At 50.4% G+C, this 25,327-nt stretch overlaps 1 protein-coding gene across 1 annotated transcript in view; it reads right to left on the bottom strand.

Moving 5' to 3' along the window:
* LOC119974276 (myelin-associated glycoprotein-like) overlaps positions 1-25,327 on the bottom strand; it is a 54,619-nt gene that overhangs the window by 16,419 nt on the left and 12,873 nt on the right. The window contains exons 2-5 of the mRNA XM_038813048.1: positions 7,973-8,353; positions 6,168-6,479; positions 4,706-4,963; positions 3,124-3,411 (exon numbers count right to left, since the gene is read on the bottom strand). Coding sequence (XP_038668976.1) covers positions 3,124-3,411; positions 4,706-4,963; positions 6,168-6,479; positions 7,973-8,353 — 1,239 coding nt within the window. The remainder of the gene's footprint in view (positions 1-3,123; positions 3,412-4,705; positions 4,964-6,167; positions 6,480-7,972; positions 8,354-25,327) is intronic.

The raw sequence follows: 25,327 nt of genomic DNA, 5'->3' as shown, positions 1-25,327 counted from the left end.
TCATGGTTCTAAGAATACAACACGATCAGATAAAATGTATCTACATGTAAAGGCAGTTTCATATCGAATGAGGAGGCAGTGGCATAGTGGTATTGCTTCTGGACTAGTCTTCCACAGAGCCAGGGTAATGGATCCAGATCCAGGGGGCTGGGTTCGAATCCCACCACATCAATGCAATTCTGGAATTAAAACCTATTTTATTTTCCCAATTAGGGTCCAATTTGGCATGGTCAATTCACCTGCACAGCGCTTTAGGTTTTGGGGGTGAGACCCATGCAGACACCGGGAGAATGTACAAACTCCACAGACAGTGACCCGGGGCGGAATCAAACACAGGTCCTCGGTGCCATGGGGCATCAGTGCTAACCTTCCCTAAATAAAGATGGGCAGCCTATAAACTCATTCATCTCTATAGGAATTGGAACTGGATTTCATCCGCGTTTTTTGGAGCCTTTGTGTCCCATGTGCAACTGAAATAAACATTTTAATTGTGGTTTAATCTTGGTTAAAGTCAAATTCTATTTAAGCCAATTGGAAGGTATGCGTACGATGTCATCTACACCCCTCAGACTGGTGACCAGGTTATTAATCTCTCAATGCAAAACAATAAAATCCGTCCCGAACACAACAGCCCAGAAGCATACATACAGAGCAATATTTAACTCCCAGGGCCATATCTACCTCCACAGCATGGGACTACATTACAATGTGGATTGTATCTCCAGGTATAACCCAGTTAGAGAGTATGCATCGACAATCAGCTCTCCGTGGATGGCTTCCTATTTCTGCTGTAAATTCAGAAATTCATTAACCAACTATTTCCCCCCACAATTATCTCTGTTAATTCTGCTTCTATTTTCAAGATTAACTCGTTTCCTGGTGCTCCTATGAATTCTAGAATTAAGGGGGAACAGTTTCTGAAGAGGGGGGTTGAGCAGTTCGGACTGAGATGAGGAGATGTCAACATAGTCATTGAGCATTTACAGTACAGAAAGAGGCCCTTCAGCCCATCATGTCTGTGCCAGTCATCAAGCACCTATCTATTCTAATCCCATTTTCCAGCAGTTGGTCCTTAGCCTTGTAATGCTCTGGCATTATAAAGTGTTCATCTAAAAGCTTCCTAAATATTGTGAGGGTTCCTGCCTCAACCACCCTATCAGGCAGCGAGTTCCAGATTCCCGTCACCTCCTGAGTGAAAATGTCTTTCCTCACATCCCCTCTAAACCTCTTGGCCACTACCTTAAATGTCTGCCCATTGATATTGACCCGTCCATTAAGAGGAAAGGTTTCTTCCTACCCACCCTATCTATATCCCTCATGATCACGATCATGTCCCCCTCAGCCTTCTCTGCTCCAAGAAAAACAACCCCAGCCTGTGTTCAAACTGAAATGCTGCTTTCCTGACAGCATCCTGGTGAATCTCCTCTGCACTCTTTCTGGTGCAATCACATCCTTCCTTTTGTGTGGCAACCAGAACTGCACACAGTACTCTAGCTGTGGCCTAACCAGTGTTTTGTACAGATCCATCATAACCTCCCTGCTCATATATTTTATGCTTCGGCTAATAAAGGTGAGTATCCCATATAGAATCATAGAATTTACAGTACAGAAGGAGGCCATTCGGCCCATCGAGTCTGCATCGGCCCGTGGAAAGAGCACCCTACCCAAGGCCACAACTCCATCCGATCCCCGTAACCCAGTAGGCCACCTAACCTTTTTGGACACTAAGGGCAATTTAGCATGGCCAATCCATCTAACCTGTACTTATTTGGAATGTCCGAGCACCCGGAGGAAACCCACACAGACACGGGAGAACGTGCACACTCCGCCCAGACAGTGACACAAGCCGGGAATCGAATCTGGGACCCTGGAGCTGTGAAGCAACTGTGCTAACAACTGTGCTACTGTACTTTCTCTGAACTACCTTATCTACCTGTCCTGTTGCCTTCAGGGTTCTTTGGTCATGTCTTCACTCAGAGGGATTTGAAGGCTCAGTCACTGAGCATTACCAAGAAAGAACTTTCTTGAATTAAGGGCATCAAGGGAGATGGGAGAATCGAGCACGACTATGGAACTGAGCTGAAAGATGAGTCATGATCCCATTGAATGACAGAAGAAGCTCGAGGGGTCCCCTTCTCTCCTACTTTCCCTGTTCTTCAGAACATAGCTGGGAAAACCAAGCCAGGAAACAACTGAAATAATTCCATGAGCTGTTCCTTCAAGTGGATGAAACATCATGTTTCAACTGACTAATAGCCAGCAAAAACCTTTTTTGTTACAGTGGGAGTAAGTCTGACTTCAGAAAGGCTGTAATTATTTCAGAAATCTCTGTGCCAGATGCCTCTATGGTTTTACATGAATGAATCACAATTTTGACAAAAGTAGCAATGAACACATTGGTCAGGAAATGGAAAAGCTATTTTTTTTCTACAGATTCATCGGATGTGGCTATCGCTAGCTGAGCCACCATTTATTGCCCATCCGGAATTGCCCTTGAACTGAGTGGGACTTGGTCATGTCCATTTGGCCCATTAAGTCTGCACCGACCCTCCAAAAGAGTACTCTACCTAGGCCCACTACTCCGTTCTATCCCCTGTAACCCTGCACATTGCTCATGGTCAATGCACCTAACCTGCGCATCTTTGGATTGTGAGAGGAAACCCAGGTAGAAACGGGGAGGAAGTGCAAACTCCACACAGTCAGTTACCCAAGGTTGGAATCGGACCTGGGTTCCTGGCACTGGGAGGCAGCAGTGCGAATCACTCTGCCATTATGCTGCCCCTCACATTGCTGTGGGTCTGGAGTCACATGTAAGCCAGACCAGGTAAGGATGGCAGTTTTCCTTCACTAAAGGACATTATTGAACCATATGGATGTCTCTATGACAATCAACAATTGTTTCATGGTCATCATTAGCCTTTTAATTCCCAATTTGTTTTAAAATTGAATTCAAGTTTTACCATCTGCTGTGGTTGTGTTCGAACCCAGGTCCCAGAGCCTTACTCCAAGTCATCAAATTATTAAACCAGGGGCAATGACACTATGCTATTGATAAACCCAATCAGTTATGTTAGTGAGGTAACCAACTACAGTCATTAAAGTTCAGGGTAATTAAGGGTGTACCTGGTGAGTGGAGCTGGTGTTCTCTCACACTAACACCGTGCTCATTCTCTGCAACACACAAGATCCGATTTTCAGATTCAGTTGGGAGAGTCAGTGTCAGGGAACTCTGCACCAAGCGGCCACCCACTGGCCAGGAGTGGACTGCAACTTCTGAAATATTCCCAGTCAGGTTTCTCCCAGCGAAATTCCATGTGATGTTTGCTGGGGGATTGGCTCTGACAAGGCAGATACAATAAACTCCGTTCTTGGAATGGGTACAATTCAGGTCTGATACTATTGTGGGTTTATCTGAAACAAAAGGACAGGTTGCATTTATGAAGTTACATTATGAAGTAAATCTATCCAACTTGTGCTATTGACCTACGGGAGGAGGTGATGAAAGGCTTGTCACAAAGAATAATCTGCTATTTTAATTACAGCCAAGAATCAAAGAAAAAATAATGGAGGGGGGGGGGGGGGGGTGACAGCCCCTTGGAGGGCATTGTAACAAAAACATCAACATTTAAAGGAGATTACAGAAGCTTATTAAATTGCCATTCCGGGTTGATGATGTAACCCAATCCCCGCCGTGCCTATCGTAAACGAAACAATAATTTATATATTGACATTGAAGAAATGAAACATCACAAATCACTCCAGAGGCATATTAGGGAAGACGGATTGAGACCAGCACATAAGAAGATGCCTTATAGATACCATAAACGAGGTTTTAAACAGTGGCTCAAAGGAGAAGAGTAGTTCCAGGGAATGTCTGAGAACGGGAATTTTAAACACGAGTGCCCAGGTGGCTGAAGTCCTGGCCTCTAATGTTCCCGCCATTAAACTCTTGGTCGTTCCAAGAGCTCCAGGAGGGCAGAGATCTCGGAAGTTTCTGGGGGCAGCGGGAGGTTACAGAGATCCCCGGGGAAGAGGATGTAGGGATTTGAAATCGAGACTTTTATTCCAGTATGAAATCAAGCCATTGCTGAACCCGGAGCCCTTGTGTTTCGTATGAATCGATCACATTACATCCATTTGATGTCTTATAGAGTGAATGTTTTCCTAATCTCTAATAAATCAGGAACATGGATGGACTATCCTGGAGATACAACCTCTGTAGAAGCCAGACTCCCGAAGTGAATGTGTCAGTTCTGCTGAACACCTCACTAACATTCAATCCGTTTACTCTCTCTATTTAATGTTGTAAAATTGTCCATTTCTGATTGAAAAGAAACATCCGGGCAGAGCTCAGCCACCGGAGCAACAACTCAAAGAGCCTCGTGGATTGAATGTAAGGATTGGCTGATTGATCCAAATCCCTCCACATTCAGCAGCAGGATCGCTTTGCCACTCAGAATGAATTGCTGTCTCGGTACTGATCACACATCCACCATGTGGCGGACACCCCGATGTGAAACACTTGTCCAAGGGGATGGCTTATTCCATCAGCCACTTTGTCCAATGTCCCTGATCTTTCTGGGAATATTCCTGATCCCTGTGGTGACTGTGTGTTTACATTGGAGAACAGAACACCCATTTCAATTCAGGGCATCGACATTACTGACACCCTCAAGTGTGTCCAATAGGTTCACTCATCACTTACATTGCACAGAAATGTTGGTGGAACTCATGGCGGCGCCCAGTTTATTTGCAGCCTCGCACCAATATTCCCCCTCGTCTCCAGAACTAACGTTATGAATGAAGAACTTCAGATCACTGGCGGAAGAGTTGCTGATCTCTACCCCACGTCGACTCAATGTCACATTGACCGGGGGGATCGCCAAAGATTTACAATACAATAAGAATGAACTTCCTTCCACTGTAACTATGGAAGAATTGATGATTGGCTTCCAGAGCGCATCTGAAACACACGTTGATTGGTGAAGATTAAAATAAAACCGATAACGACATAAGAAGAACAATTTCCGGGTATGGTGTTTAACTTGTTGAATAAACTCGCAACAAATGGTGACCATTGCTTGAGCACATTTAAAACTCGGCATTTTTCTCATTTTTACTTCAATGAGTCGTCTCGCTGCTTGGCCGAACCTCTGCTCAATGAACCCACCAATCCAGAGATCATTCTCCCCAGGTGGAGAGTCCATACATCTCCCATTATTCCCACCCTGGTGTGGAGCTCAGTTATAGCTAACACCCCAGCCAGCTCCACACACAGCCCAATGATCACATTATTTTCCGATTTACACCACATCAGGGATTATAATAATATTTATTATTGTCACAAGTAGGCTTCCATTAACACTGCAATAAAGTTACTGTGAAAATCCCCTAGTCTCCACATTCCCGGGCATGTTCGGGTACACTGAGGGAGAATTCAGAATGTCCAATTCACCTAACAGCATGTCTTTCGGGACTTGTGGGATGAAACGGAAAACACGGAGGAAAACCACGCAGACACACCCCCACAACCCAAAGATGTGCAGGTTAGGTGGATTGGCTACACTAAATTGCCCCTTGATTGGAGAAAAAATAATTGGGTGCTCCAAATTTTTTGTTTTTTTAAATAATGAATGAATTTGTTCATAATTGGATAAATTCTCAAAAAGGAAACATTTGCAGAGCGATGGAGAAATGTGAGGGTGTGCGGAAAGTTGGATAGTTCAATGAACGGGGAGGCACGTGTGCTCCTAACAGGGCCATGCGATACCGTCGTCGACTTGAGGGCAGTTTGAAAATCACTGCAGCCTGATCACTGGGTACCTGCTAAATTGCACATAAGTGCTCAAAATTGCCCTCAGCATTGGGTGGGGTTACTGGGTTATGGGATCGGGTGGAGGTGTGGGCTTGGGGAGGGTGCTCTTTCCAAGAGCTGGTGCAGACTCGATGGGCCGAATAACACTGCAAATTCTGTTACACAGGGAGAAAGTGCAGACTCCACACAGGCAGTGACTGGAGCCGGGAATCGAACCCAGGACCATGGCTCCTTACTTAGAAATGAAATTTCTCAATCTCAGTTTGCAAATGGTCAGTTTCCCAGGCGAGTTACAGACAGATTCTCATATTTACCCACATGCTGATTGGATGAATCCAGGGCAGATACCTACACTGCACACCCAGTCGAGCAGCATCTTGACCAGTTGTCTGTCCATCAGCTGTGATAAGTTTACAGGTCAGCATTTCCCCAGGGTTTTCCAGTGATGGGGTGAAGGAGTAAGTTGATGACACCGTCCAGGAATCATCCAGACTGTTCCTGATGAGTTGTGAAGTTACAGGGTCTGGTAGAATCGGAGGTAAAGGCGCTTCTCGAATCCACTGCAGCTTAAAATTGGCAGTGGAACAACTCTGGGCGAATGAGCAGGTCAGATGGGCTGGTTTCCCAGCCATTAACTGTCCTGGGACCGAGATCCACGGTTTCTCTGTCAGGAGCAGCGGAAATCTGAGTTACTCAAAATACCAATTGACAAAACCGATGAGAGAGTCTGAGAAACACAGTACATGAATAAATCAATTCTCTTATTCGCGCGTTGTTACCCGTTACAGGTAAATCCCTCAATTCCTCCGACTCAATCAGAACATATGTGTGTTCCCTCCGTTAATAATCTGCCCCCTCGTTTCATCCTGTTGCCAGTGAATGATTAGCTTTATTTGCCAGGATTGGGAATTGAGGCGCTTTTCCTGACCAGCATAGTCTGATAATTAACGGGAAAACGGGATAAAATGAAGGACAATCTTCCCGCTTTGAAGCCGGCTGCATTGGCGGCCTCTTGTCCTTGGAGAGGGAACAGGCGGTGCCCCTGTCACCCTGGAGACATTCCGTGCCCGTTGGGCACCACTGGGATTGGCATGCTTTATTGACACCCTAATCACAGATTGGTTTGGTGTTTTCATTGCCATTTGTTTCAGGCACTTTCCCTTTAAGACATTATCCCTTTAATTTGTCCCTCAGTTTATTTAATTTACTTTCCTCATTTATGTTGATCAAAATAGTTGAACATAATTGGTTGAGTCTTTGTCTATCCGGGAACTATTTTCTCCCTCATTCAGCTGCTTAATCCTTGCCTTTCAAACACTTAATTAACTTTGAATTCTCTACTTTATGAGGGAGGTTTGGACATTTTCAACTGATTTTAAACTTTATGTTAGATATTGACATTTTCTGGATCTGTATCGCGGGCACTAACAGCCAAAGGGATCTCACAGGGAGCCAGTCTTCACAACAAAGTTATGACATTAAGTTTTGATGTTGTAAATTAATGATTCCACTTTGTACTCGATGTTAGCGCTTTCCGGGCCTGTATCGAGTACATTCACAGCCAAAGGGATCTCCAGGATAACCAGCCTTAAAATCAAAGATCTGGTTCAGTTTGTGGGTCTCTCCTCTCGGACTGAAAAGTGGGTTCAAATCCCACTGCCGGGAGTTTCAGCACATTAGGGCAGTGACACCTCATCGGGAATGAGTAAGTTTGACCGGGTTATGGAAGTCGCTATATAAATGCAGGAGATGCATCTATGTTTATTAAGCCGACAATGGAGGGGGGTAATAGTGACGGAATTCCTCCCATGTACTGACGGCTGTGAGGTCCCTCCATTCAGACTGTCAATTTTCACTCAATTTACAGCCTCTATTCAGGATTGTTTTTTGCTGGCAGTCTGACCAGTTCCAACTCATTTGCAAATTTACACTCAGTCACTGTGCAGCTCCGGGAATGACTGCGAGTGTCCGGGAATGACCGGGAATGTCAGTAACCTGCTCCTGTTCAAGTCAGTGACCTAACACCCCCGCATATGTTTCATTGTCCCAGCCCCGGCGTTCAAACATTTGACATTCACCAACAGTAACACCACACATTGCCACCCAGCTCACCGAGAAAGCGGAAAAAAAAAACTCAAAAATAAATGGAAAACCTACCCACAATTGAGAGAGAGACAGGAGTGTCGCGATAGTGATTTCGTTCAGTCTTACAGGGAATGCTGCTCTTCAGCGTGATGTAATAGTTCCCTTCATCTTCCCTCCTGATGTCCTTTATCAATAAGGTGCACTGCTTCTCTGTCAAGTTGCCCCTCAGTTCAGTTCTCCCTTTATATTCAGGGTCTACATCGGCTGGATCTCCGGAATTGTAGATAACAGAAACGCCAGGGGTACGAGGATTTAAACCTCCCTTTGACCACAGAATCCGTGGGTTTCTGCATTTGGCGGGATAATCAAATGTGCACGAGATCTCTGCACACGATCCTCTCACAGCCTTAACAGCCCAGGACACCCTCACAATCCATTGGGAACTATGGATAACTGATAAACAAATATCAATTACATACAAATAGTGAGCTCCCAATGATAAACCATTTAAAATAATCCCAACATTTCATCTCAGTACTGTTAATTTTCTCTTTAAACATTCACAATATATGAATCAACAATAAGCATTTTACATTTTCCCATTGAAGTTATACAAATTCAGGTCAATACTTCATTTTAACACATTAACATCCATGTTCTCAATTCAGTCAATCCAGGAATATACAGAATAGAATTTGCAGGTGGACACAGACTGAGTCGGAAATTATTAACAGAATATTGTACCTTGGCTAAACATCAGGATGAGGGGAACACACTGCATCATCTTCATCACTACACAAGGTTCACTTTGCAGAAAGGAAAGAGAATTGTCTCCGTCCAATTTAAGACTAAACCTGGTGTTGGATTCCACTTGCTGATAATCTATTTCTTATTGATTCCACAGAATCAGAGAATAGGGAGATCCGGTGCTGGGAACACGGCTTATTGGGAATGGATTTAACCTCACACAGTTTGAGAAACTCACTCACTCTCAGTGACTCTTATTAACACCCTCAAAATCTACAATATGAAGCTGGGCAGGAATGTTTGACCCAAACAGTTGGTGGGTGTGATGATGCCAAACTGGTGACAAAGGCTCTCCAATTGAGAATTGCATCTCGATTGTCATCAGTCATACAGAAAGAGGACAGGAAGAACTATTTTAGGTTATACCAAAAATAACCTTACATACAAGCTTTAGCCTCAGGTCCCTTACATCCTTCTCTGCTTTCCTGTCAATACGCTACGAATGTGATGCTGTGGTTACTGCTGTATGGCTTTCACACCTTCAGTAGTTCAAAACAAATGCATCTCAAATGTCAAAGTGGCGTAAGTATTTTTCTCAGTAAATAAATGGAACGATCATGATGAGGAAGCCCGGGTGAAGTGGTATTGTCAGGAGTAAACCAGACGGATAATGTTCTGATCAAATCCCATGAGATACAAAATAAAATCTGGAATTAAAGGGCTAATGGTGGCCATGGAACCATTGTCTAAAAACCTTAATGTCCTTCAGGGGAGGAAATCTGCCGTCTTTACCCGTCTTGCCTTCTCCCACTCCAGACCCGCAGTAATGGAATTATTTCTTAAATGCCCCTCTGAAATGACCTGAGCAAGCCCCACTCAGTTCCAGGGCGGTTAGACATGGGCAGTAAATGTAGGCTCAACCAACCTCCCCCTTATCCCCTGAACCACTACAAATATTATGATGATGATGTGGTCGACCACATTGCTGTGGGTAGGGATTTGCATGGAGGCCAGACCAGGTAAGAATGGCAGATTTCCTTCCTGAAAGGGTCGTGAGTGAACCAGGTAAATATTTGTCATCATAGTCATTACTGAGCCTAGTTTCATAAAGCTGGATTTATTCATTGAATTTAAATGCCATGGTGGGGTTTGAACCCCTGTTCCCAGGCTGTCCTGGCCTCTCAATTACTGGTCCAGTGACATCACCACTACACCAGACCTCGCCTAACATCATCTCATTAAATGGTGGATAAAACTCTAAGGGCTGAATGCTCGACTCCTGCTCCTATTTTCCATGGGCTGCTTCTCTAACCAGCAATTCTTTTGGAAATTAGACTTATTTTATCTTTACGAAAGCTTCCCAGATTTTTTCTTTTCTTTTCATTTCTCATGGAGAAAACTCGCAAAATACAAAGCAGCCCCATTTGATTGGCATCCCTTCCACAAACATTCACTCGCTCCACCATTGATACATGGTGGCAGCCATCTACAAGATGCACTGCACAAACTCACCAAGGCTCCTTAGGCAGCACCTTCCAAGCCCACGACCACTACCATCTTGAGTGAAAACGACAGCAGATACCTGGGAACACCACCACTTGGAGGTTCCCTTCTGAGTCACTCACCATCCTGATTTGGAAATATATCGGTCATTCCTTCACTGTCGCTGGGACAAAATTCTCCCTAACAGCACTGTAGTTGTACCTACACCTCACCTCAGGACTGCAGTGCTTAAAGAAGGCAACCCACCACCACCTTCTCTTTGTTTTTTAATAAACAATTTATTGAGTTATCAAATATAAATGATAATATACATATAGCCAAAACACACTATATTACTCCCATCAACAAGCAAATACTAACCTTCCCCCCTTTACTACCCCCCCCCCCCCCCCCACCGCCACACACACACACATGTCCAACATGTCCAGATCCTTAAAGAAAGAAATTAATGGCAGAACCTCCCCACCGAGTCTCTGACGATATACTTGACTTTCTCCAGATGCAAGACTGACATCAAGTCTTCCATCCAGGCTGATGTCTTGGGTGGAGAGGGAAGTCTCCAGATGCGCAATATACTCCCCCTAGCTAATAAGGAGGCGAAGGCAAGAACATCCGCCCTCACTCCCAAGTAGAACGATGGGGAGGCGGGATTCTCCGTTGGCCGATGCCAAAATCACGAAATGTGATTGGGCGGAGAATCGGCTCCGACGCCAAAATCACGGCAGGCACCGAATTGACGCCAATTTGCAATTCTCCATCATCTCGGCAGTGCTGTCAATGCATACCAGAAAGCGCATTCAGTAAACACCGTTTACATATCATTTGCGGGTCCAGCCTGGTATTCTCCGAGGCCTCCGCGATTCTCCGCCTCCGATGGGCTGAGTTCCTGATGCCGTGGTTCACTTGTGCTTTTAAAAATCGTGAAACTGGCATGGTGGCTGCTGAGGGAGAGAGAGAGGAGGTAGGACCCAGTGAGGAGTGAGTATGGGCTGCCGGCCTGGATACTGGCCGGGCTGGCTGGGGTGGAGGGCTGGGGAAGGATGGGGGAACGGGGGAGCGGCTGAATGGCCGGGGTGACCCGCCCTGGGTTGGGGCATTGTCCAGGCACGAACTGCCATTATGGCGACCATCTTGCTGTGCACCCGCCTCACCACCACACCCCCGCACCAACCCCCACCACCCCTCACCCGGCATCCACCCACCGGCGGCCCATCCAGGGCAACACCCACAGTAGCCCCTGGTGAGGGCAGTGCCAGCCAATTGTACCCCTGGCATCAGGGGAGGGCACCAGGGCCAGAGGTCCCCATGGTGCTGGCCACTGAGGGGGCCAGGGGTGCGGGGAAGAGAAATGCAGGGGCGGATCCCACGATGCCAACCAGGGCCACCGTGTAGCCCAGTGGACATGGTTGGGCACGGGGGGGTGCACTACGCTAACATGTTGACCTTTGACCTTCTGCAGACAATGGATATTGGAATGCAACCAGCAATGGTGGCCTTCCTGCTAGTCACCGCAGCCCGCAGAGAAGGAGGAAGCTGCAGCAGCAGAGTGGGCAACAGCAGAGGGAGTAGCTGCGGAGTGGCCAGCAGCGGAGCGGGCAGCAGAGGGGCAGGTGGCAGCTGCCCAGGATGGAGAGCTGACCGTCCGACAGGCTGAGGAGGAAGAGGTGCCAAGGTGGCACCGCATGAGGCCTTTGTGTACCAGCACCGCCTGTCATTTGAGGGCCTGCTGGACCTGGCATGCCGTCAAAGACTCCGGCTGAGCAGAGCGACAGTGTGACATATCTGCTAGATGATGGCACACTTGGCACCGCAGGGGTATGGGGGAGACACTCACTCCTGTTGACCATTAAGGTGATGGTTGCCCTGAGCTTTTACACGACGGGATCCTTACAGACGTCAAGTGGGGACCTATGTGGAATCTCACAAACCTTGGTGGACAGGTGCATCCACGCCATCATGGAGGCCCAATGTGCCCAGGCGGATCAATGCCTCTGTTTCAATGTGGACTGAGCCCACCGGGATGCCCAGGCAGTTGGGTACGCCGCCATCACCGGGATGCCCCAGGTCCAGGGAGGGATCGACAGGATGCATGTCCCCTTACGAGCAGCTGCCACTCTATACAAACCGAAAGGGCATCCACACGAGGAACGTGCAGCTGGTATGTGACCATTAGCTGTGCATCACTCACCTCTGTGCCTGATACTGGGGCCGAGTGTGTTGACTCCTTCATCCTGGCACACTTGATGATTCCTGGCGTATTTGAACCACCCCTCTCCCTGCTGGATCCTGGGTGACAGGGATTATGCTCTGTGGTTGTGGCAGCTGACGTCAGTCCGGAGGCCACAGACTGATGCGGAGACACGCTACAACGACGCTCATGCAGTGACCAGGGGCCTGATTGAGCAGTGCTTCGGCCTCCTGAGGATGCAGTTCAGGTGCTTGGATCGCTCGGATGATGACAACCCACTCTGCGATGAGCTCTGCTGCATGGTATGGCAATGTCTGGCTTCTGCCCCCCCCCAGACAAGCTCAGGACAAGACCAAATCGCTTGGGTGTGGTTAGCCAGTGCAAGTGAACAGCAGTCACACTTGTTCTCCACCTCTTGAAAGAATCCACTCACCTTGCCTTCGTCCAATGTGTTCTACATAGCAGTTTGAACTGAACCAAACCCGGTCTGGCACAGGACGGAGTTGAATTCACCCTGGAGAGAGCTTCCCTCCAAACCTCCTCAGCAAGCACAGAGCCTAGCTCCGCCACCCATTTCTCATATACTCTGTTCAGAGGGACAGGATGCAAAGATAGAATGAGGCTGTCCAGATTTGAAATTGACCCTCTCCCCTGCTGTGCCAAGGCCAGTACCTTTTCCTGCAGGGAAGAAGGAAGGGCCGGGGGAAGGAGGGAAAGAAAATCCCAAATTTGAAAAAGAGGGAAAATGTTGAGACTGGACAGATTGTATCTGTCTGAGAGTTTTCCAAGGCTGGCTAAGCTTCCATCTAGGAATAAATCCCCAAAGTGCAGCAGACCTCCCGTCCTCCAGGACCTGAACGATGGATCCAAGCCCAAAGACACGAAGAGGTGGTTGTCACATAAAATGGGAGTGTCTTACTCTGGCATTGGCATCCGTTCCGGGACCTCATTCTGCGGCCCACAGGGGGCTAGGACGGCGCTGAAGCGGCCTCCACCGCTAAATAGCCCGGACAGGCACCGGCGCGGAGGAAAGGAGGCCGGGGGGGGGGGGTCTGAGAGGCCAGCCCACTACGGAGCCCCCCCCCCCCCGGGGGTTGGACATCCCTTCCCCCCACAGGCAACCCCCGTACCCTTCAATGCTGAGGTCCTGCCAGCTCAGAGGATGTTAGAACGGCGCCGGCGAAACTCGGCTTTTGTTGACGGCCACTCAGCTTATCCGGCCCGGGGAATCGGCCCGCCAGCCCTGGCCGGAGAGTCGGCGCATACCCCGACCGGCGCCACGCCGAACACGCTTCGGAGAATTGTGTCCTGGCGTTGGGGGGCGTGGCGCAATTTGCGCCGCACCTATTCTCCGACCTGGCGGGGTGTCGGAGAATTCCGCCCCATATTTGTGCAGATGCTGGCTTTCAGGGAATTGTGCATCAAACAAACCCAGGAGGAGACTCTGGGGCCGAAACTGAATCTATCCAAGATCTCAAAAATGTAGTTCCACTCCACCGTATCAAATGCCTTTTCTGCATCCAAAGATACTGGAACTTTAGGTTCCTGAGTAGATAAGGGGGATAGGACAATGTTGAAGAGACATTAGACATTGACCAATAACTGTCTAGCTTTGATAAAGCCTGTCTGATCCTCCAAAATTATATCAGAAAGACATGACTCCATCCGGGTTGCCAGGACTTTCGCCAATATCTTAACATCCGAGTTAAGGAGTGAAATGGGTCGGTAAGACCCACACTTCACTGGGTCCTTACCCTCTTTCAGGAGCACCGAGATTGTGGCTTGGGCCAAGGCGGGGGTAATGATCCCCAAGACAGTGAGTCATTGAGCATCTCCAAAATTAACGGTATTAGTTGCTCTGAGAACCTCTTATAAAATTTGGGTGGGAAGCCGTCAGGACCGGGGGCATTGCCAGATTACAGCCGACTGACACATTTCTGTAGGTCTTCTAGGTTTAAGGGGGGATTCCAGTTCCCACTTCCTGCCTTCCTGAATGGTTGGGATTTGTAAACCATCTATAAACCTCATCTCGCTGTCAACAGGGGTGGTACCAGAGGATTGGAGAGTGGCGAATGTCGTGCCCCTGTTCAAAAAAGGGAATAGGTCAAACCCTGGGAATTACAGGCCAGTTAGTCTTTCTTCGGTGGTAGGCAAAGTAATGGAAAGGGTACTGAGGGATAGGATTTCTGAGCATCTGGAAAGACACTGCTTGATTAGGGATAGTCAGCACGGATTTGTGAGGGGTAGGTCTTGCCTTACAAGTCTTATTGACTTCTTTGAGGAGGTGACCAAGCATGTGGATGAAGGTAAAGCAGTGGATGTAGTGTACATGGATTTTAGTAAGGCATTTGATACGGTTCCCCATTGTAGGCTTGTGCAGAAAGTAAGGAGGCATGGGATAGTGGGAAATTTGGCCAGTTGGATAACAAACTGGCTAACCGATAGAAGACAGAGAGTGGTGGTGGATGGCAAATATTCAGCCTGGAGCCCAGTTATCAGTGGCGTACCGCAGGGATCAGTTCTGGGTCCTCTGCTGTTTGTGATTTTCATTAACGACTTGGATGAGGGAGTTGAAGGGTGGGTCAGTAAATTTGCAGATGATACGAAGATTGGTGGAGTTGTGGGTAGTGAGGAGGGCTGTTGTCGGCTTCAAAGAGACATAGATAGGATGCAGAGCTGGGCTGAGAAGTGGCAGATGGAGTTTAACCCTGACAAGTGTGAGGTTGTCCATTTTGGAAGGACAAATATGAATGCAGAATACAGGGTTAACGGTAGGGTTCTTGGCAATGTGGAGGAGCAGAGAGATCTTGGGGTCTATGTTCATAGATCTTTGAAAGTTGCCACTCAAGTGGATAGAGCTGTGAAGAAGGCCTATGGTGTGCTAGCGTTCATTAGCAGAGGGATTCAATTTAAACGCTGTGAGGTGATGATGCAGCTGTACAAAACCTTGGTCAGGCCACATTTGGAGTACTGAGTGCAGTTCTGGTCGCCTCATTTTAGGAAGGATGTGGAAGCTTTGGAAAAGGTGCAAAGGAGATTTACCAGGATGTTGCCTGGAATGGAGAGTAGGTCATACGAGGAAAGGTTGAGGGTGCTAGGCCTTTTATCATTAGAACGGAGAAGGATGAGGGGGCGACTTGATAGAGGTTTATAAGATGATCAGGGGAATTGATAGAGTAGACAGTCAGAGACTTTTTCCCCGGGTGGAACACACCATTACAAGGGGACATAAATTTAAGATAAATGGTGGAAGATATAGAGGGGATGTCAGAGGTAGGTTCTTTACCCAGAGAGTAGTGGGGGCATGGAAAGCACTGCCTGTGGAAGTAGTTGAGTCGGAAACGTTAGGGACCTTCAAGCGGCTATTGGATAGGTACATGGATTGGGGTAGAATAATGGAGTGTAGATTAACTTCTTCTTAAGAGAAGCATTGTGGATAGCACAATTGCTTCACAGCTCCAGGGTCCCAAGTTCGATTTCAACTGCACATCCTCCCCGTGTCTGCGTGGGTTTCCTCCGGGTACTCCAGTTTCCTCCCACAGTCCAAAGATGTGCAGGTTGGTTGGATTAGCCATGATAAATTGCCCTTAGTGTCCAAAATTCTATGATTAACCTAGGACAAAAGTTCGGCGCAACATCGTGGGCCGAAGGGCCTGTTCTGTGCTGTATTTCTCTATCTATCTATCATCATATCTGAAGTTTCTGGAGGAAGCTCTGACTCATATAATTTAAGGTAAAACATACTGGAAACTGCATTTACCTGGAGAGGGCCTGAGATTAGATTATCTTCTTTGCTCCCAATCTGAGGAATTTCTCAGGAGGCTACCTGCTTCTTGAGTTGATGCACAAGAAGACGGCCTACCTTATCCCCTTGTTCATAGAAGGTGCCCCTAGAACATTGTAACGGATGCACCACTTTGTTCGCGGAGGTCAATTCAAATAGCCATTGCAGATTATTTTCTGTGCATCAGTAATCTCGGCATTGGGGCAGCAGAATATTGGCAGTCAACCTCCGTCAGCTTTTGTCGTTCGTCTCTCTCCTTTTTCACAATGTGAACTTTATATGAGATCATTTCCCCCCTTATTTTAAAAAATAATAAATTCCGAGTACCCAATTCATTTTTCCAATTAAGGGGCAATTTAGCGTGGCAAATCCACCTACCCTACACATCTTTTGGGTTGTGGGGATGAAACCCACGCAAACACAGGGTGAATGTGCAGACTCCACACAGACAGTGACCTGGAGCCGGGATTGAACCTGGGACCTCGGCACCCTGAGGCTGCAGTGCTACCCACTGCACCACCGTACTGCCCTATTTCCCCCTTTATGATGGCCTTTAGGGTTTACCATAGTGTCGCAGGCAATATTGGCTCTGTTTTGTTGAGTTTGATAAAGTCTGCTGTAGCAGCAGACAATTGCTCACAAAATTTGTCATCAGACAATAAGGTGGTGTCTTGCCTCCAGGGTGGGTGCTCAGGGGTCCCAAAGTCAAAGCTAAATTCAACAAGATGAAGCGCTTTGTCTGAGATGACAATTGACAATTATTCAGCTGTTCTCACTGAGGATAGGAGGGATTTATCAACAACAAAAATATCAATTCGGGCTAAGATGTGTGAACATGCAAAAAAAATAAACTTCACTGTTGGATGCAGAAAACTCCATGGGTCAACCTCTCCAATACTATCCATGAAAGAAGTCAATGCCCTGGACATCCCAGTTTGGGTTCAATCACGACCCCGGGTCACTCTCCGTGTGTAGTTTGCACATTCTACCTGTGTTGACATCAGTCTCACCCCCACAACCCAAAGATGTGCAGGGTAGGTGGATTAGCCATGCTAAACTGCCCCGTAATTAGAAAAAATACCATTAAAGCCTGAGTGAAAGAATTGTTCCACGCAATTTTTGCAAAGCCTCATCTGGTCCTTCACCCACTCGTGGGTCTCCTGTTGGAACACAACATCCGGGCCCAGACCCTTCAAGTGTACAAACTCCCGTGTCTGCGTGGGTTTCGCCCCCACAACCCAAAAATGTGCAGAGTAGGTGGATTGGCCACACTAAATTGCCCCCTAAATTAGGAAAAAAATAATTGGATAATCTAAATTTATTCAAAAACAATATTTTAAAAGTGTACAAAACTCCTCGCCCGCTTCACTGATCCATTCAAACCCCTCACATTCCACGTTATAAGGAGAAGAGGAGAATCTCTACTGCTTCTCCCGCCGGGGTCAGCTGTTTGGTAGACAAGAAACTTTGTAACGCCACAGCGAGGCTTTCTCACCAGAATAGCGATCTGTACCAGTCCGAAAGCCGGACAAGTACATATGGCTCCAACAAAGCCTTGTGAGTCTAAGGAGCACATGAGGAGCAAAAAGTTCCCCTTTCTTGTTCCTGGTGTTTTGAGCATGTTAAGGTGCCGTATCTTTCCCCTGATCTTTTGTTTAAATTTTGTTTGCAGCTAGCACTACTTATTATGCACTTTGTGAGTCAGGGCGGGTCAGAGCATCTCCTGGTGCCTGTCCACGTTACATCAGCTGCTGGAGGTCCACCACCACCTTCTCAAAGGGCAATTAGAGATGGGGAAGAAATGCTGGTCTAGCCAATTACATCCACAGCCCGAAAATAACTTTAAAAATTAAGTTAAGTACTGTCTTTTTTTTTTATAGGTCAAGAAATGAAATGAAAGACTTCCGGTTGCGGCTATGACCAGCTAAGTCGCACGTTTGGCTGCTCCTGCTACAAAGGTGTTTTCGGGCCGATTGGAGGGCCCCAACGGCGCTGTAAGGACAAATCCCGGTGGGGGAAGGCTCCCTGAAGAGAACCAGACCAACTTTATGGTCGGTACCCGGAGTGGGGTGGTAAAGAAAGCAACAGCAGCTCCCAAAAAAAAGCGGGGGAAGAAGACCAAAATGGCGGCCGGTGGCGCACCCGAGGAATGGAGGAAATGGGCGGAGGAGCAGCAGGCCGCTCTCCTGCGCTTCTTTACGGAGCTGAAAATGGAGCTCTTGGAGTCAATGAATGCGACGACCACCAGGCTGATGGGAGCCCAGGCGACCCAAGAGGCGTCGATTCGGGAGCTGCAACAGGAGATGACTGTGAGGGAGGAGGAGGCCACGGTCCTCGTGGGAAAGGTAGAGGTGCACGAGGCACTCCACCTGAAATGGCAGAGCCGTTTTGAGGAGCTGGATACCCGAATGAGGCGGAAGAACCTGAGGATCTTGGGCCTGGCAGAAGGCCTGGAGGGGTCAGACCTCCCGGGATATGTAGCAGAAATGCTGAGCTCCCTGATGGGGGCAGGGGCCGTCCCTTCGCCCCTGGAGCTGGAAGAGGCCTACAGGGTCATGGCTAGGAGGCCAAGAGCAAATGAGCCCCCGAGGGCGGTGCTGGTGCGGTTCCAGCGACTCAGCGATCGTGAGAGAGTGCTGGAGTGGGCCAAGAGGGAAAGGAGCAGCAAGTGGGAGAATTCGACGGTGAGGGTCTACCAGGACTGGAGTGCGGAGGTGGCAAAGCGGCGGGCCCGGTACAACCGGACGAAGGCGGTGCTACATGCAAAACGGATCAGGTTCGGAATGCTGCAGCCAGCGCGCTTGTGGGTCACCTACAGGAACCAACACCACTATTTTGAGTCCCCAGAGGAGGCGTGGGCCTTTGTACAGGAAGAGAAACTGGACTCGAATTAGACCAGGGGATACTTGGCGGCCGTAGCCGCTCGGGTACTTTCAGCTGAATTCTTTGTTTGGATTTTGAACTCTTGCTGTGGTTTTTCTTCTGATGTTTTTTTCCCCCCTTGCCAACTTCCCTTAGTTATTGTTATTGTGGTTATTCATGGTTATTTATGGTTATTTATGCTGTTTGGTAGAGGGCGACTGTTAAGTACATTGTTATTTGTTATTTATCTGTTATTTATAATGTTAAGTTGGGGAGGTGGGACGGGGGGGAGAGCAGATCGGGGATATGGGCTCCTAGGGGGGGTTCTTTTACAGGCATGGACGGGGACGGGGGTGGAACTGAAGATGGTGGGGTGGGGTGTGGCAGGGCGAAAGTGCGGGCTTTCCTCTGTTTTCCCCGCGCGCGGGGCAGAGGAGGGGGGAGGGGAGGAGTGCGGGGCGTGGCTAGCAATGGCGACCTTTCCCGCGCTGGAGCGGGGCCAGGGAGGAGTGGCAAGGGGGGGGAGGCCCCCCCCCGAGCCGGGGGGAGTCGGAGTGTGGCAGGAGCAGCCGGGTCAGCGTGAACCAGCTGACTTACGGGAGTACGATGGAGGGTACATCGCGGCTAGGAGGGGTCCTAGCCTGGGGGGGGGGGGGGGGAGGGGGGTTAGGGAGGGACACCGGGTTGCTGCTGAAAAGACCAGAAACGGGAAGTGGAGGACTGGAGAGGTGGGGGGAGGGGGACATCGTCAGGGGGAGCGGGTCAGAAGGGGAGGGTCGACCCGGGGCGAGCAGGGAACAGGACATGGCTAATCGGCAGGGGAGGGGGGCGGGTCGTCCCGCGACCCGGCTGATCACTTGGAACGTGAGGGGGTTGAATGGGCCGGTCAAGAGATCAAGGGTATTCTCACACCTGAAGGGACTGAAGGCTGATGTAGCAATGTTACAGGAGACCCATTTGAAGGTAGTGGACCAGGTTCGCCTGAGAAGGGGGTGGGTGGGACAGGTGTTCCACTCTGGATTGGACGCAAAGAACCGGGGGGTGGCGATTCTGGTGGGAAAGAGGGTGTCGTTCGTGGCGGAGGAGGTGGTGGCGGATAAGGAGGGTAGGTATGTGATGGTGAAGGGTAAGCTGCAGGGGGAGAAAGTGGTGATGGTCAACGTATATGCCCCGAACTGGGATGACGCGGGTTTTATGAGGCGCCTATTGGGCCTCATTCCGGGACTGGAGGCAGGGGGCTTGATCATGGGGGGGGACTTTAACACAGTGCTGGACCCCGGGCTAGACAGATCGAGCTCAAGGACCAATAGGAGGCCGGCAGCGGCAGAAGTGCTGAGGGGGTACATGGAGCAGATGGGAGGAGTAGACCCATGGAGGTTTGGTAGGCCGAGGGCGAGGGAGTATTCCTTTTTCTCCCACGTCCATAGAGTGTACTCCAGAATCGATTTCTTCGTGTTGAGCAGGGGGCTGATCCCGAGGGTGCGGGAAGCTGAGTACTCGGCCATTGTGATCTCTGATCATGCACCGCATTGGGTGGATGTGGAAATGGGGGAGGCGCGGGACCAGCGCCCGCTGTGGCGGCTGGATGTGGGGCTGTTAGCGGACGACGAGGTGTGTAAAAGGGTCCGGAAGAGCATTGAGAGCTATCTGGACTTGAATGACACGGGTGAGGTGCAGGTGGGGATGGTCTGGGAGGCCCTGAAGGCAGTGATCAGGGGAGAGCTGATCTCCATAAGGGCGCACAGAGAAAGAAAGGAGAGGCAGGAGAGGGAGAGGCTGGTGGGGGAGCTATTGGAAGTGGATAGGAGATATGCGGAGGCACCAGAGGAGGGGCTGCTGGGAGAACGGCGCAGCCTGCAGGTCAAGTTCGACCTGCTGACCACCAGGAAGGCAGAGACGCAGTGGAGAAGGGCACAGGGCGCGGTCTATGAGTATGGGGAAAAGGCGAGCAGGATGCTGGCACACCAGCTTCGCAAACGAGATGCGGCTAGGGAGATTGGGGGAGTGAAGGAGAGGGGCGGGAAGGTAGTGCAGAAGGGGCAAGAAGTGAACGGGGTCTTCAGGGATTTTTACAAGGAGTTGTATCGGTCTGAGCCGCCGACGAGGAGAGGGGGAATGGAGGACTTCCTAAACAAATTGAGGTTCCCAAGGGTCCAGGAGGGGCTGGTAGAAGGGCTGGGGGCGCCAATAGGGCTAGAGGAGCTAGTCAAGGGAATAGGTCAGATGCAAGCGGGGAAGGCGCCGGGGCCAGATGGGTTCCCGGTGGAATTCTATAAGAAAAATGTGGACTTGGTGGGACCGGTACTGGTACGAGCCTTTAATGAGGCGCGAGAGGGGGGGGGTTCTGCCCCCGACAATGTCGCAGGCTCTGATCTCCCTGATATTGAAGCGGGATAAAGACCCCGTGCAGTGCGGGTCCTACAGGCCTATCTCGCTTCTGAACGTGGATGCCAAGTTGCTGGCAAAGATCCTGGCAGCTAGAATAGAGGATTGTGTGCCAGGGGTAATCCATGAGGACCAGACGGGGTTCGTGAAGGGGCGGCAGCTCAACACGAACGTGCGGAGATTGCTGAATGTAATTATGATGCCGGCAGTGGAGGGGGAGGCTGAGATAGTGGTAGCGCTGGACGCGGAGAAGGCATTCGATAGGGTGGAGTGGGAGTACCTGTGGGAGACGTTGGAACGGTTTGGGTTTGGGGAAGGGTTTATTAAGTGGGTGAAGTTGCTCTACTCGGCCCCGACGGCGAGTGTAGTGACAAACGGGAGGAGGTCGGAGTATTTCGGGCTCCACCGAGGGACCAGGCAAGGATGTCCACTATCCCCCCTACTTTTCGCACTGGCGATTGAACCGTTGGCGATGGCACTGAGGGGTTCAGGGGGGTGGAGAGGACTGACTAGGGGAGGGGAGGAACATCGAGTATCGCTGTATGCGGATGATCTACTGCTGTACGTGGCAGACCCAGAAGGGGGAATGCCGGAGATAATGGAACTATTAGCAGAGTTTGGGGACTTTTCGGGTACAAACTAAATTTGGGCAAAAGCGAGGTTTTTGTGATACACCCGGGGGACCAGGGAGAGGGTATTGGGAGACTCCCCTTCAAGCGAGCAGGAAAGAGCTTTAGGTACTTAGGGGTGCAGGTGGCAAGGAACTGGGGGACCCTCCACAAGTTGAATTTTTCCAGGCTGGTGGAACAGATGGAGGAGGAATTTAAGAGGTGGGACATGGTACCGTTGTCGCTGGCGGGGAGGGTGCAGTCAATCAAAATGACGGTCCTCCCAAGGTTCTTGTTTTTATTTCAATGCTTGCCCATCTTCCTCCCTAGGGCCTTCTTCAAAAAGGTGACGAGTAGCATCATGAGCTACGTGTGGGCGCATTGCACCCCAAGGGTGAGGAGGGTCTTTTTGGAGCGGAGTAGGGACAGTGGAGGGCTGGCACTGCCCAATCTCTCGGGGTACTACTGGGCGGCAAATGTGTCAATGGTGCGCAAGTGGATGATGGAAGGGGAGGGGGCAGCTTGGAAACGTATGGAGAGGGCGTCCTGTGGTAACACAAGCCTGGGGGCCCTAGTAACGGCACCATGGCCGCTCCCCCCCACGAGGTACACCACGAGCCCGGTGGTGGCGGCCACCCTCAAGATATGGGGGCAGTGGAGGCGACATAGGGGGGAAATGGGAGGTCTGTTGGCGGCGCCAATAAGAGGGAACCATAGATTCATCCCGGGGAACATCGACGGGGGATTTCAGAGCTGGTACAGGGTGGGCATACGGCAGCTGAAGGACCTGTTTATAGAGGGGAGGTTTGCGAGCCTGGGAGGGCTGGAGGAGAAGTTTGAGCTCCCCCCGGGAAACATGTTCAGATATTTACAAGTGAAGGCATTTGCTAGGCGGCAGGTGGAGGGGTTTCCCCTGCTCCCCAGTAAGGGGGCGAGTGATAGGGTGCTCTCGGGGGTCTGGGTCGGAGGGGGGAAGATATCAGACATCTACAAGATAATGCAGGAGGCGGAAGCAGCATCAGGGGAGGAGCTGAAAGCCAAGTGGGAAGGGGAGCTGGGAGAGCAGATAGAAGACGGGACGTGGGCGGATGCACTGGAGAAGGTCAACTCTTCCTCCTCGTGTGCGAGACTGAGCCTCATTCAATTTAAGGTGCTGCATAGAGCTCACATGACGGGGACAAGGATGAGCCGGTTCTTTGGGGGTGAGGACAGGTGTGTCAGATGTCTGGGAAGCCCAGCGAACCATGTGCATATGTTCTGGGCATGTCCGGTGCTGGAAGGGTTCTGGAAGGGGGTGGCAAGGACGGTGTCGAAGGTGGTGGGGTCCAGGGTCAAACCAGGATGGGGGCTTGCGATCTTTGGGGTCGGGGTAGAACCGGGGGTACAGGAGGCTAGGGAGGCCGGAATACTGGCCTTTGCGTCCCTAGTGGCTCGACGAAGGATATTAATTCAATGGAAGGACGCGAGGCCTCCAAGCGTTGAAACTTGGATTAACGATATGGCTAGCTATATTCAGCTAGAAAGGATCAAATTTGCCCTGAGAGGGTCGGTACAGGGATTCGCCAGGCGGTGGCAACCTTTCCTTGACTTTTTAGATCAGAGATAGACGTTCGGGGTCGTGGCAGCAGCAACACGGGGGGGGGGGGGGGGGGGGGGGGGGGAGGGGGGGAGGAGGGAGGGGGGGGAAGGGGGGGGGAGGGGGGGGGAAGGGGGGAGGGGGGAGGGGGGGGAGGGGAGGGGGGGCAGCAAGGGGCGTGGGGGGACATGCACGACTGTAACGCGGGCAAGTCTGCTCGCTGCTCATGTCTGAAACTGTAGGCTGCCTTGTTTGTTAAGGTTGCCTGGGGGTGGGGGGGGGGGGGGGGAGGACTGGTGCGCGTGAGAGGGCGGGCGAGGGAGGGACATTTGCCTAGAGGGATTGTGTTGTAAATAATTTAAAAATTAGTAGGGGTAAATGTTTGTATGGAAAAACTCTTTCAATAAAAATTATTTAAAAAAAAAAAGAAATGAAATGAAACATACAAGAACATGGGACGGGATTCTCTCAGCCCACGCCGGGTCGGAGAATCGCCAGGCTGGGTCTTACCCGGCGGGACCCTGGCATCTATCCTGTCTGGGGCAGCCTGGTGGGGAGGGAGGGGGGTCCGACCCGGGGGGGGGGGGGGGTCCTCCACCGTGGCCTGGCGCACGATCGGGGCCTACCGATCGGCGGGTCGCCCTCTCCTTGTGGGGGCCTCTTTTGCTCCGCGCCGGCCCCTGGATCCCTACGCCATGTTGTGTCGGGGCTGGCGCGGGGAAGGAGGCTACTGTGCATGCGCACATTTGCGCCGGTCGCAGTGCGCATGCGAAAACCCGCGGCGCTCATTTGATGCAGTGTGGGTCGCTCCAGTGGCGTGCTGGCCTCCTGTAGGGCAGAGGATCATTACTCTTAGCGGTCTGATGATGCCATCGTTAACTCTCCAGTTTTTACGACGGTGTCAACAGTCTGCCTTCCGATGGGAGAATCCTGCCCCTGGTGATAGGAGGGTGCAGCTGCAGATAATAAATGTTCTGCATGGAATCCAATCAGATTGTAGTCCAACAAAATGTGGAAAAGAAAGCAAAGATGTAGGCCGGGTTTGTCCGTTTTAGCGGCTAAGTGCCGGTTCGAATGGAGAATGCAAGGGCGTTTTCCGACCCAAAAGCCGGCGCCGACCCCTCATCGATTCCAGGACCGGTAAGGGGCTTGCAGCGACGCCAGGTGAAACTCCCAGCTCTTGTACCGAAAATGGCTGGAGAATGGCTGGATCCCTTCAGCGGTCACACCATTTAACATGCTGCCAGCCCTGCGCGGATGCGACCTGCCATCCGCGACCCCATACGCCATCCACTGGTCATCCCCTGGCCAACCCCCACCAGCCACCTCAGCCCTTGCGGAAGCCCCCCCCGGCCAGCGGCACTGATCCCAGCCGAGTGAGGCGGCGCTGGACACTGTCCGCAGCTGCCATGCCATGTTCCCAACCGTTGAAACCACATGTGTCCCACGCAGTCTGGAACTTGGCCCATCGGGGACGCAGCATCGCAGGAGGGCATTCCGATGACACCAAAACCGTTGCAACGGCATGCGGGGTAAAACGTGATGACAGCGTTTTGGATGGCATGGAGCACAGCTGACCGGTGTCAAACATCGGAGTGGATTCTCCGCCCGATCGCTGATTATGATATCGGCGCCGGGCAACAGAGAATCCCGTCCCAAGTGTTGACGCCAACACAGAATTTGTGGACTTTCACAACAGCAAAACAGGCGCCACACCAGTTAAGAGACTAGCACTGGGGCCTCATGGAACACATTCGATTCCAATGAGAAACGG

This window comes from Scyliorhinus canicula, chromosome 12, assembly GCF_902713615.1.
Source record: "Scyliorhinus canicula chromosome 12, sScyCan1.1, whole genome shotgun sequence".
Classification (NCBI taxonomy): domain Eukaryota; kingdom Metazoa; phylum Chordata; class Chondrichthyes; order Carcharhiniformes; family Scyliorhinidae; genus Scyliorhinus; species Scyliorhinus canicula.
Note: the sequence above shows the minus strand (reverse complement) of the source record. Positions and strands in the feature narration are given on the sequence as shown.